The sequence below is a fragment of the Mycetomoellerius zeteki genome, unplaced genomic scaffold (assembly GCF_001594055.1).
Source record: "Mycetomoellerius zeteki isolate Tzet28-1 unplaced genomic scaffold, Tzet1.0 scaffold73, whole genome shotgun sequence".
NCBI lineage: Eukaryota > Metazoa > Arthropoda > Insecta > Hymenoptera > Formicidae > Mycetomoellerius > Mycetomoellerius zeteki.
The window spans coordinates 3,810,407-3,823,179 of record NW_017257753.1 but is presented as its reverse complement, the minus strand read 5'-3'; the positions used below and the strand labels follow the sequence as shown (position 1 = coordinate 3,823,179).

Below are 12,773 nucleotides of genomic sequence, written 5' to 3'. Positions count from 1 at the left end.
CCCCCGCCACCCACTCACCTATCACCGTCGTGATATACACACATTGGCGCGTCCGAACGCCAGTAACGTATCAAGTTGAGGCCGATGCGCAGGATCGAGCGATTTCTCCGGGCGATTCTCCGAGCTCGACGCGGCTCGCGTTTTCGCTCAATCGATCTACACCCCGTTCCCGCGAGGGAAAATTCAATTCGTCCGTACGCAAATGCCTGAAATGCCACTCGGGACGAGGGCTCGTAGAAATCTGGAACACAGGTTCCAATAAACTACGCGACGTGCGAACTTTACGATCGAATAGAAAGGAAACAGGAAAGTTTTTTTGTAAACATGGATCTAAAATTGATATATTGAGAACATATCTTTTTATTAAATTAGCTGATTTTAAGAGACGCATTTTGCTGATATAAATATAAATAACTTATAAATAAAAATATAAATAACTTATAGCTATTAATATCAATATTTTTTATAAACATGGATCTAGAAATTGGCCCTTGAAATATCAAGGATGTATCTGTTCATTTATTAGATTAACGAAGTTTGCGAGACACATTTTGTTGATAAATGCATACATTGAAAAAAATTTCTGGTTGAAAATGGACGAATCAGAATTTTCTGATTAAATTTATTAGAATTCTAGTTGAGATAACAGGAATTCTGGTTGATACAATATTTCTGGTAAAATCTACTAGAATTCTCATTTTTACCAGAATAATTATATCAATCAGAATTCTAATTATCTCAACTAGAATTCTAATAGATTTAACCAGAAAATTCTGATTCGTCCATTTTCTACCAGAATTACTATTTAATTCAACCAGACCATTTTTCTCAGTTGTACACATAAATAATATTAATTAATAATATTCAATAAACGAGAGACTCTCAATTGTGTGTGTGGAGTAAAGTAAAATCAAATTTGTATAATAGAAAAGGGTTAAGAGCAACAGCAAGTTCTTAATTGCTACTATTTAATCGTCTTTACATTAAAAACAAACACAAATTTGTTAGAAGAAACATTGTCTGTCATTAGGACATGATTATTTATAATTTTAATAATATTGAGAATGATCTAGTCGCGCGCGATGGTCGAAACGTTTGTTTTTAATATATATTGTAAGGACGATTAAATAGTAGCAATTAAGAACTCGCTGTCGCTCTTAACCCTTTTCTATTTTAATTAATAAATTTGATATTTAATATAGAAATGATGAAAATTGCATAATCGTAAATACACATTTACATACACAAAAGAAAATTTATCTATGACACTAATGTAAAAATACCTATATAAATATATTTATCTAGAGTCTAGGAAAATGTTTTACGAGTGTCTGCTGCTTCCCCTCGCTTCTCGGAAAGGGTGGAGCTTGAGGTAAAGATGAGAGAGAGAAAGAGAAAGGATATAAATCAACATATATGATAGAGATATAAAAAAAAGTCGCTTCGAGTTGGCATAAAACGCGAGCCCCGTATCAAGGTGATACGAGGGTTGTAATGTTAATGACCGATTGTCCGTGACCATGATTTTATCCAAAATGACATTACATGCAACGTTTGCGAAGAAATGGTAACATCTGTGTTTCAGTTCGAAACAGTCGCCTCGTCTTATCAATAAATACGATAACGAAAATACCTCAATATTGCCTAATAAGATGCAACTGCACGATATTGTTTCAGATTAAGAGCCATCGTTACTTCACATAATGTAGCATAATGTCATTATGTACAGTGCAAACTTTGATGCAACATTGTAATAAAAATTAAATTAAAATAAAGCAAGCAGTGCAAAATAAATGAAGAAATTTATAGACTTCAAGATTTTCCTGATGTTACATAAAAGTACAATGTTATTGCATGTATCTTAATAATGTGATAATATTGCGTAATATATAAACTTGGTTCTTTTTATTAACATAAAAATATTCTTCAGTAGCTTTTTATCGTGTAACGTAATCATTTCTGAGTGACACATATACTGTATACTGTATATTGACTATGTTCAGCAGAAAAAGCAGCTTTGTGATTGTTACAAGATTCTTTAATATGATTGTTTATACATTTAGATTCAGAAAAAACCTAGAATAAGAAACAATCGTGTTAAAAAAATCTTACTTTACAGCTGCTTTTTATGCTGAATGCAGCTATTGTTATTTTATATATCACAGAGTTCTCTGTGATATTTCTTTACCTGATGCCTAATAAATCTAAGGTCTGGTTTTTCATTATCTAATTAACTTGTAGTTTAGACTTAATCTCACTTAACTTAATAATAATGTAAAAATTGTGTTTTTCTAGCTACGAGTAATTACTAAACTTTAAAGGTGATAAACTTATTCACTACAAAACCATCAGTTTGGTGATTAATTTGGTGACAGATAGAAAAATATAATTTTTACATTAAGCCTAACCATAAATTAATCAGCAAATGAAAAGTCGAGCTTAAATAGTGTGAGAAAGTACAGCCGACTAAACAAAATCTATAGCATCTTCTGCCTTTTTCTGTCAACACAGCGCGATACTGTTCTTAAGTACTTCCAAATGATCGCTACGTACAAATTTAGTTTGATAAAAAATTTATAAGCAAAAGTTGATATTAAATTATATTGTAGTCGCGAGAACTAGGAGACTAACAATCGATTTGACCTCGGAACACATACTCCTTCGGTTGGCAACAATCGGGAGTTAAACCGAGGTAAACGCAACGAAGTTGTATTTCGGTACTTTGTTATACCTCTGATGTCCTTTTTTACCACTGTAAATTAATTCTAATCTCAGTTTAAATTACTTTCTTTCTAATTAGAACTAAAACAAGATAAAAAGTAAACCCTTGAGATTAAAGTTAATCCTTGTACACACGATTGGGTCATTTGTGTCCTGCCACTCCTTTTCTTCGAAAAAACTAGGAGTATTAAGTAATTAAATGTAACATTTAATATAATAATAATAATATATATAATATACAATTTTTTAAAAATATATAATAAATCTTATAAATACTTTATAAAAATGTTAAAATATTATGTAATAATCGATTAATAAATTTTATGTACTTATTAAAGCCATGAAAATTAATCAGAGAACGAATGACCCATCGCGTGTAATAAAGGACCGGAAAATGATCGTCCACTAAGAATTTCTATCGATAGAAATGGACGTGAGAGGTTTTCTTGATATACCATTCAAATAACTTTTTAATCAAATTAATGGTTTTTGTATCAAATAAATATATTTACATTTAGTAAATATTTACTCAAATATCTATTAAAATTTGTACTTTCTTTGTACTTTGCTATTCTATTCGTAGATTTTGACATCAACAGTCGTACGACCGATTCTCGTATTTCATTGAATCGCAAAACGTCCCTTCATTGATACTTTGACTGCCACATGAATATATTTTTAGGAGAACCTAAAAAACGTTTATTAAAAGTTTTTTTTCTTATTAGATATCCTCGGATTCAGGATGACGGTTCTTTAGGGTGTCGTCCTGCCTTTTTCTTAAACTTTGGTTCTTTGTTTTCCTCGAGAACCTCGCGAAAAATCTAGATCGGGCCCGACGCATGTGCGTCGCATCGACGATACGCAGCGCAGCTGCGCGATCGTCCGGAGCCTCCGTCCCGCATCGCGCCGGTCCACCTCCGTGCATCGCTGCGCTGCGGATTCACTTAACGCCGATGTGTTTAGTGCTTTCAGTCGCGTACGGCGCGCGTTGCCGTGAACGTCGTGGTTGTTATCGCCGTCCTCCCCCCGTCATCATCCTCTTCGTCGTCGGTGCGCGCAGCGTGTGTAGTATTTTGTATTGCGCGGGCGACGCGCTCGCTCGCTCGCTCGCTCGCGCCGCGACGCGACGCGACGCGAGGACGTTTGCGACGGGGACGATTCGGTCGGACGAGCGGTGCCGAACGTTAGTCCCGACTGGCGGCGAGAGAGGAGGTACACGCGTGAGAAAACGGAGTCTGTGCGTGCATTTTTCGGTGTCGCGCGGGACGAGGACGAGGCCATGGACGCGTGGATGTACGATGTGGTAAGTGCTGTACGTGTTACGGCACCTAACTCTTCCCTCTTTCACTTTCCTTTTCCACTCGTGCTTCCTGCACGATCTCGTGGCTTTGTTTACGTGACGTGCACCTTGCGCAGCGTCGCAATCCCTTACAGAGAGAGAAATCTCTGAAACCTACTCTTTAAATTTTTTGGAGTGGAACCTCACTCTGGAGTAAAAATTCTGTCACTCTCTTTTTTTTGTCTTGAAAAAGAGTGGCAGAATTTTCAGTCTTTAAGAGAGAGCGAAGTGATTTTATTCTTTAGAGTAAGGTTGGACCCCCAAAAAAAATTTAGAGAGCAATACTGGCTAATTTATTACTGAAAGACTGTAATTAATAAAATAAAATGGAAACTATAAAGACTCTCGAAAATAACACTAAATTTTAAAAAGGTTAATCAGAATAACGTTTTGAGTATTTTTAGTATTTTTAGTATTTAATGAAAGTAAAATTTTGAGTACTTAAAATAAAGAATTAATTAATATCTTTCAATATTGGCCAATTTTAGATTTCTATAACGAATCTTACATTTTCGAAACCTTTTCCATTCGATCGAACAGCAGATGATAACGACCGCAGGTTTGCGTCTTTAAAAAGAAAATAGAACTCATCGCTTTGTTATTCCATTTGTAAATTTTGCGGAGCAAGATCGACAATCGTATGACGATCGAGGCTCATTTTTTGCTAAAAAACGCCCCGTAATTATCGACGCGATTGATTTCGTAATTTTCTATTTTTGGCTCCGTAATTTCTTGCGCGATCTTCCTCATTCCGTTTAAAAACAGTGTTAAGTTCCACAAAGCTTTACGATGGAACATTCATTAGGATCCTATAAATATTTTCTATACATTATTTTTAATAGGTTTGAACATGTATTACCTAAGCGGGAGTCGCCGTCTATCTCTGACGAAGTCAGTCGGTGTGTTACACAACGTGTCGGGCTGTTAGATAATTCATCCCGCGTCTCCCAACTAATTTCCGTCGCTCGCCAGTTTGTTGGTCTCTCGGGGAATCCTCTGATAACGGAAAGCCGGCTCGGTGTCCAGCTTTCAGGGAAAATTGAGTAATCGGGGTATGTCTCTGCGTTACCGAGGGACAGGTGCGCGACACGAGAAGAGACCGAAATCCACCCGCAGAGACTGGGGGATAATTGGAGTGTTTTGCGGCTCGTGCGAGCTGCTCCGAAAATACTGCGGGGAAAAAAATTGTTTGTTGTCATCAGCGTTTGCACGAGCGCTCGACGACTCCTTTCTCCCGGTTGTACTTCGACGAACTTTCTTCGTGCTGGACGAAGTGAGTTTTTTTTTCTCTCCCACTTTCTCGCCTTCCTGCTTTTTCGGTTCTTTGTTCGTTCGCTTCGCGCGAGATCGGTTGGCGTAATTGTGATTCGTGACAAACGCGGTATGTATTGATTAATTGATGTAATCAACGTTACATTAACTCTCCGTCTGTAATTATATTTTTACTCCCTCTATCTACAATCTGGGTCTCTTTTGTCCAGCCCAAGTTTTTTTTCATCCTAAGCTTTAAAAAAAACAGGGTTACTTTTTTGCTGAAGGATTTAAAATTTTGCTGGCAGATCTGAAAACAATTTTGTTGGAAACTCAAACTGCTAGAATGTCAAAATTTTTGGCAGCATTGCTCATCTTTTTTTTAGTTTCTAAATAATTATTTTGATAGTCCAACAAAATTATTTTCAGATCTCTAGCAAAATTTTGGATCTTTTAGCAAAATTATTTTTTCTGTGTCTCACATTATCAAATAGTTTTTTAACTCAAATATTAAAACTTTTATTTAATAAAAATTGAAATTTGATCATAAATGAGGGTGAAATGTGAGTGAAATTTCGTTTGTGCTAAAAAAAAAATAGATTGCATGGTTAATTATATAACGTAATGAGATTGGAAAAAATACTGGCTCCAAATTGATCCGAGAGTCTGTAACGGAAGAAGGAACATCTATTGAAATATCTTATATTTGTGCGACAGCTCCACAATACATATAATAATCATGTGTTCCGTGATAAAGAGCAAGAAAAGCAGCTCGTTATTGGTACGCGACATCTTTTCGGACGATAAGGAAAGACGGTGCAAAAGAATGCCCGATGTCATCTAGATCAATTGCGTTGCTTACGTGAGTCGAGATTTATGATTGTTGATGACACGTATACTCGGATACTTTCCTTCAGTAGAGCTAGCAGTGAACAGTGAAGTGCATCACAGGAGCTGTCGAGTGTGGATGTTAAAAGTTTTGAAAGTTCCTTACGAAACTAATCGCTTTCTGTATCACTTTTAATCTTCCGTCTGTAATCTAGTGTTTCTTGGCACAAACGAACTTCACTCTCAAATTTCTCTGAAATAAAGAAGGGCGGAGGCCGGTTCCGCCTTCTAAAATGTCTTATTAATAGTGAAGTCTTATGTAATAGAGATGTTGAAAAGTAACCCTTAATTTTTTCACATTTTTTGAAAGCTAAGAACAGTAAAAAAAATTAGGTTGGACGGAAAGAGCAAAATATGATCGCAGACGAAGGATTAATAAAGTTACGTTATTTAACAACGTTATTCGATTTACCTGTGTGAGTTTGGAGGAAAAAATTATTACTGGTCGTATCTGCGAGAGTGCAGGAGGAGACCAATTAAAAAAATATTCTGACTACTCAATTCTCTTTTACGAAGAGGAAGGATACTTTTCTTTACGTTTTATTTCGCTATTACGTAATACAGCGTGTCCCGAAACCACCGAGTGTTCTTTTGACCACACAATTTTAGGACGCTTATAGAATGAGATCATAGCTTGATGCAAAAATATTGACGGCTTTTGGGTAATCAGCGAATAAAAAAGACTTTGTTGGTTTCAATAAATACTGCTTGAATTTCATGTTTTGTAAAGCGGAATCTTATCTACTATCGACACTTTCCGTACAAAGTTGTCAATACTATGTTTGACTTTGGAAATGTCGAGTAATGAAATCGTAAGCAGCGAAATCGAGAATCTGTCAACGATCTATTTTCTTTTTGACAGAATCATGATTTATTTAAAAAATAGGTAATATACTATTCTTGTGTGACTACGTAAACGGTTTTAGTGTTATGTCTATCTGTAATGTTCACGTAACGTGTAGAGCTTATTTAAAAGAATGCTTGTTTAAAAAAACTCGCGAAAACAATTATTGAAAAAATACTGAAAGACTAGAAGAGATAGTAACTTTAGCAACTTTTGCTGCTTAAAAAATCATTTTAACTATACATATTTACTTAGTTAAAAAAGTGATTTCTGGATAGTGTATAAAAAAATTTCATATTTTATAAATAATTATTTTGAAGCAACGTTACAAATTCTGTAAATAAAAAATCCATCAATTATATAAATCCTATAAATTGAAATAGACTTTTGAACGTTGATTTTTCAATAATTTTTACGATTTGAGGAAAGAAGAATATTGTTTTCTTACTTCAAAAGTGCAGAACATAAAAAAATTAAGTTTTTAGAAAACGAGAAAATCTATTTTTCAACTTGACAGAAAATTATGACTAATCAAATATTGGCAAAAAGACTCTTAGAAACATTACCAGATACCATTTTTATTATTTTTGTTTAACTTACTTCTTTGAGTTGTGATGATTTTAACCGGAAAAGTGGTATTGTAGCATATATGCACATCTTGAATAACTTCTATATTATTCAACGAATTTGCTTGAAATTTGGTATACTATTGTTTTTTGGGCTTCTGAACTCGATTTTGGCGTCAAATTTGTAAAATTTGATGGCGAACACAACATGGCGACTAATACGTTGAATGAAAATGGCGATTTTTGTATATATATTGCAATTACGTTTTACCCCCGCAGTTTATATACGAAATGAAATCAGCGACCCAAAAAACCCCCAGGGCCAAATTTTGGTATATTTTAGTTCACAATTGACGCCTACCACTTTTGGCACGGAATGTTTTAAAAAGCCTACCACTTAACCGGTTAATATCCTACCTAAAATCATAACATCCGGAATAATTTATAAAAAATGACATAACTCAAAATATCATCAACAGTTTATATTGATTAGCTAAAATGACTAAATTTAAAATAAAATAATTTCTTCCTTAAACTTCTATCACTGAAACTATCTTAACTCTGAATGTTCTCTGTAAAAGACTCTTCTTTTATTTACAAAAAACGACACAATCCAAATTATTGTGTCATTTTTATAAAAGATATCTTTTTGAAAACTTTAAGAACGACAAGTGCTTTTTGACGGACAGACTGTGAAGTTAAGCTAGTTTACTTTTGACAATTGATAGAGTAATATTTACCTCACTCATTAATAATAACTCGAAAATTATCTTTTAGTTGTCATTTTTTTTTAGTTGTCATTTGAAGTAAGAGAACGATATGTTAGATTTTGGAGGAACTTTAAAGTCAAGTAAGCGCAAGTTAAACATTTCTAAAAAAAAAGACAGTTATATATAGAATTCTAAACTAATTTTATTTCTGTTTAACCGGTTAATAATTGTCGCACATAAAAAATTGGCGAAGGAAGCGCTAGTATATCCAGCAATTAAAAGTTTTTGCGAGATTGCGCGACGTAGATGATGTATTTAATAGACTCAATTATATGATTCACACGTGCGTTGTGAGCGGAATACAAGATTACGAGTCTTTGACTTTTTAGACCTTTTTCGAATTAAAACAAGTCTATTATTAGGCAAATTAATAATCCTCCGAGTGTATCGTCTTTGTCTAATCGTCGTTTCTACCGACGTAGATTAATTTAATCTCGGTTTAATTTATCTTTTTCTAATCCTTAAAATCAAAAGAGAAAGATGAGAAAAGTAAGTTAAACCGAAGTTAAAGTTAATCGGTATTGGTAGAAATTGGTAAAAACTCGCTATTGATAGACCTAAATCAGCTTTGCCTTCGCAATCGACTGGTACACTGTAAAAAATAAAATGTTAATTTTAACTTAAAGACGTATAGTGGACTTTCTGAGACATGCAAAAATGTTAGAATTAAGGCTCCTGTGTAGTCACCACATATTGAATCATGACGTCAGAAGCAAGAAATGACACGTTAATTTTTATTACACGCCATTTATAAATAAAGACAATTTGGATAAAACAAAATGATAAGATTGCTCTAAAACATTTGTAAAAATGGACGAAAACTATGCTTATTCTACCTAATCGTAAACAGTGATAAAAGGCACATGAGGTGCTTCTGTTCAATGCGTATGCGTAGCTTATTTTCACTTACACGTGCCTTTTATCAGTTTTTGCTATTATTTACTGACTGTCAGGGAAGATAAGCATAGTTTTCGTCCATTTTTACAAATATTTTAAAACAGTCTCATCATTTTCTTTTATTGTCCAAATTGTCTTTATTTATAAATGGCACGTAATAAAAATTAACGTGTCATTTCTCGCGTCTGACGTCGATTCAATATGGCTGTGGTGACTAGTCAGGAGCCTTAACACAAAAATGTTAATTTTAACATTTCAGTTAATTTTAGTGAGTTGAAATAAAATTAACATTTTATTTTTTACAGGGTATAGTTATCAAGTGTAAAAAGTGCCTGAAAAGAGTAGCGTCATCGACAATTGTTATTATTGTTTGAGTCCATTACTTCTCTCATGATGAGCGTCTGATTGCTCGACTTTCGAGAACAACTCTCGACACAGTTTCTCTCAGATGAACACGCTAACCGTGAATGGAATGTGCTCGACTCACAGTCGAGCGCATCCAACGGGTTGACGATCCTTACGCAATTCCACGTGCATGAGACGTCACGGGCAGCGTGGTGATATATCATCACGCTTACGTTATTACCAATATTGTTCAGCGTTTCAATGCGCCATGCGCATTACGGAGTCTTAATCTTTAGGTGCGTACTTGAACTCTTTATAGGTCTCAATACTTTCAGCGATAACGATACAACGACGAATAATGACATCCCGTCGCGCTACCGAATTGACAAGAGGTTAATGAGAAATTTGTGCTAGCGTTCGTATATGAAATATGCGAGCACGTGGTCGATTGTGAGATTCGCGACGATTCGATTAATGAAAGTTGCCAAGCGGTTAATGAAAGACTCGCCGTCACTTTTCAATTTATTTATAAATCAACTAGAACTAACGATCTGAAGTCAGGAAGAGAGATGGTCTTCAATTTTTTTTAAATTTGAAGGAGAGCGGGACACACACAAGGGGCTGCATAATCTAATGAATTTGCAATGGATTGTGGACTTTTAAACGATGGCTCATTCAAATAGCATGTAAATTAACTAGAATAAAAATAAAATCGTCGAACAAGAACGGCAGCGGTCGAGGTTCGAAGGAAGAAAAATATTCATCGCGAGTTGCGTCAACGGATATTTTTGGAACTTCGAATTTTTCCCTGCTTCGTGAAAATCGGCATACCGATCGTAATGTAAAATTTATAAACTTGTCTTATCGCGCCTTAATGTCATGTGCTCGCGGGATCAACTGATATGATAACGAAAATGTATGCACTTATGTTAATGACATTATATTTCATTAGTTTGATAAATTATTCGAAATCTTATGATTCAAAGAAATTGCGACTATTAATAAAATCTTAAACCAAAATTGTACAAAATTATAAGAAATTATATTTTATTATATAGAATTTATAATTATTAAAACGAGGAATGTTCAATCGATTGTAAAAGTCGATCTTAAAAATATAGATTTCTCTTAATATTTGGAAATTATTATTTTATTCTTAAAACATATCTCAGTTTATAATTACTTAATGTAAGATAAAAATAAAAAGGCTCGTTCGAACGTAGGTATAAGTAAATTAAAATGTGGGTCAAATTGCACGCGAGCAGTTATGTACGCGATATTTACGGGTTAATTAACGGATAAAAATTAGCGTTGGAACGCTTGCGCAAATTCTCGCCGGATTATTGAAAAAATACGACGCTAGTTGCGCATAAATAAATGCTCGCGGGTAGGAAGCGGAACGTGGTCGTGATAGAGTAGCAATGTGAAGGTCGGCGTTACGTGATACACGTGCATCGCGATTGCCGATCGCTGACGCGCCGTATGTATCCGAAAGAGATATCCGAGATGAGATACCTGTAAATATTCCGTACGTATCGGAGTACGAACAATATTCCGCTTTTGACCGGGGATTAATAATGAGAGAGAGAAAGAACACAATGTTCGTTATTAAAAGAAAGGAAAAAAAAGGAAGTACCTCGCTTATTTAGATGCAGATAAAATATAAGCCCACGATTTCTCAGAGGGAGGTGAGAAGTCGAGTGGGTGAGAGAAAGTAGGCAAAAAGGCGGACATAGGTAAAGTGTCGCAAAGTTTTTAATTGAGAAGTTATAAAAAAGTTACGGACTAACACGTGTGAGTCTCACCTGTATTTTGTCATGTGTGCATATATAATGCGTTTTTATGTATACATATACGAAACTCTCCTTTTCTTCTTTCAAAAAAACGCAAACTCGTGCGGAATGAATAATTATTGAATTCTTAACGTTTTAGCTAATCGATGCACGGAAAAAAAAAAGTAGCTGTCGTAACTAAAAACTGCATGTGGTAACTAAATGGCAGATGTAAAATATGGACAGCTAAAATATAGGTACTACAGCTAATGTCTTAGCTGTGATATCTATATTATAGCAACAGCAAACCATTTCGCTGTAGTTTATAAATTTATAGTTACGGCAGCAAATATATTATAACGAACTAAGATTAGCTGCGGCAGAAAAAATCTTTTTTTCTGTGTGGTAGTAAATGCAAACATAAATCGATTCATAAAATTGAAAAAAAGAAGAGTTATAGTTATATTTATAGCCTCGCTCACAGCGACACACCTTGCATCTTAAATTTTAATTTTTGCGTGATTGCGTAATTATATCAGCGCAACATAACGCTTTTAATATTGATGTGTCCTTTTTTATGGAATCGTAATTATTTTTTGACGCAGTATTTGTTCACTCCGGCTCAAGATTTGGCCGATTGGCTCGAAGTTGGGAGCGTACCTGTCTACCGATTATTTCGTACATTGTCCAAGGTCAGGATTTGCACCTCTTTTCTTTCTCGTTCTCTTTGAGATGACGTCAACGACGTCTCGTGGCCTTAAACTTGGCTCCCCTCCGAGCATCTCGCTCTGGAGAGCGATTATCATCTTTCCCCACCAGCGATACGATTCAGAATCGAGCTACACTGCCACTCGTTGATCGACAAGGCCTATCTTCCGGCTGATCCGTTCACCGCAGATTCGACTTTACCTGAACCCCATTGATCGTCATCTTTATGTCGACGAGTTCTTCGAGGTCTCTCTTTGGATTCCACGGCATGTTGAAAAAGCCTTACTTCAATCAATAATTGTCTCAATAATTAATAACTGCAAAACGAAGGATAATAAAGCTTTATACGTGCAACGATCAAAATCATTTTCTTATAAGCTTTTTTTAATAATTTTTTAAATAATACATGCAGAGTTAAATGTAGATCCAAGCTATACAAGACTTACGGTACCTGCTTATTTTCTGCCCCCATACATCTTAATATTTAACAGGGTTGGTAAAGACTAATGTTTTTTTTTTAAATAAAACACATTATGTTTCTTCTTAAATATGTTTTTAATGCTTCAAATGTGCTTTAAACAGTACTATAAAAAAACTATAAAAAATAGTATAAAATACTATAAAAAAACATATTTAAAACATCAGCTAAGCATGTTTTAAACTGTTTAAAAC

General features: G+C 34.7%; 1 protein-coding gene across 6 annotated transcripts in view; it reads left to right on the top strand.

The window, feature by feature from the left end:
- ERR (estrogen-related receptor) overlaps window positions 1-12,773 on the top strand; it is a 28,481-nt gene that overhangs the window by 5,813 nt on the left and 9,895 nt on the right. For 5 of the 6 annotated variants that reach the window (XM_018458508.1, XM_018458506.1, XM_018458507.1 and 2 more), the window contains exon 1: window positions 3,733-4,024. The exons of the other annotated variant lie outside the window; for it this stretch is intronic. In XM_018458508.1, coding sequence (XP_018314010.1) covers window positions 4,001-4,024 — 24 coding nt within the window. In that variant the 5' untranslated portion in view covers window positions 3,733-4,000. Of the gene's footprint in view, window positions 1-3,732; window positions 4,025-12,773 lie in introns of those variants that run through there. 6 annotated transcript variants of the gene reach the window in all.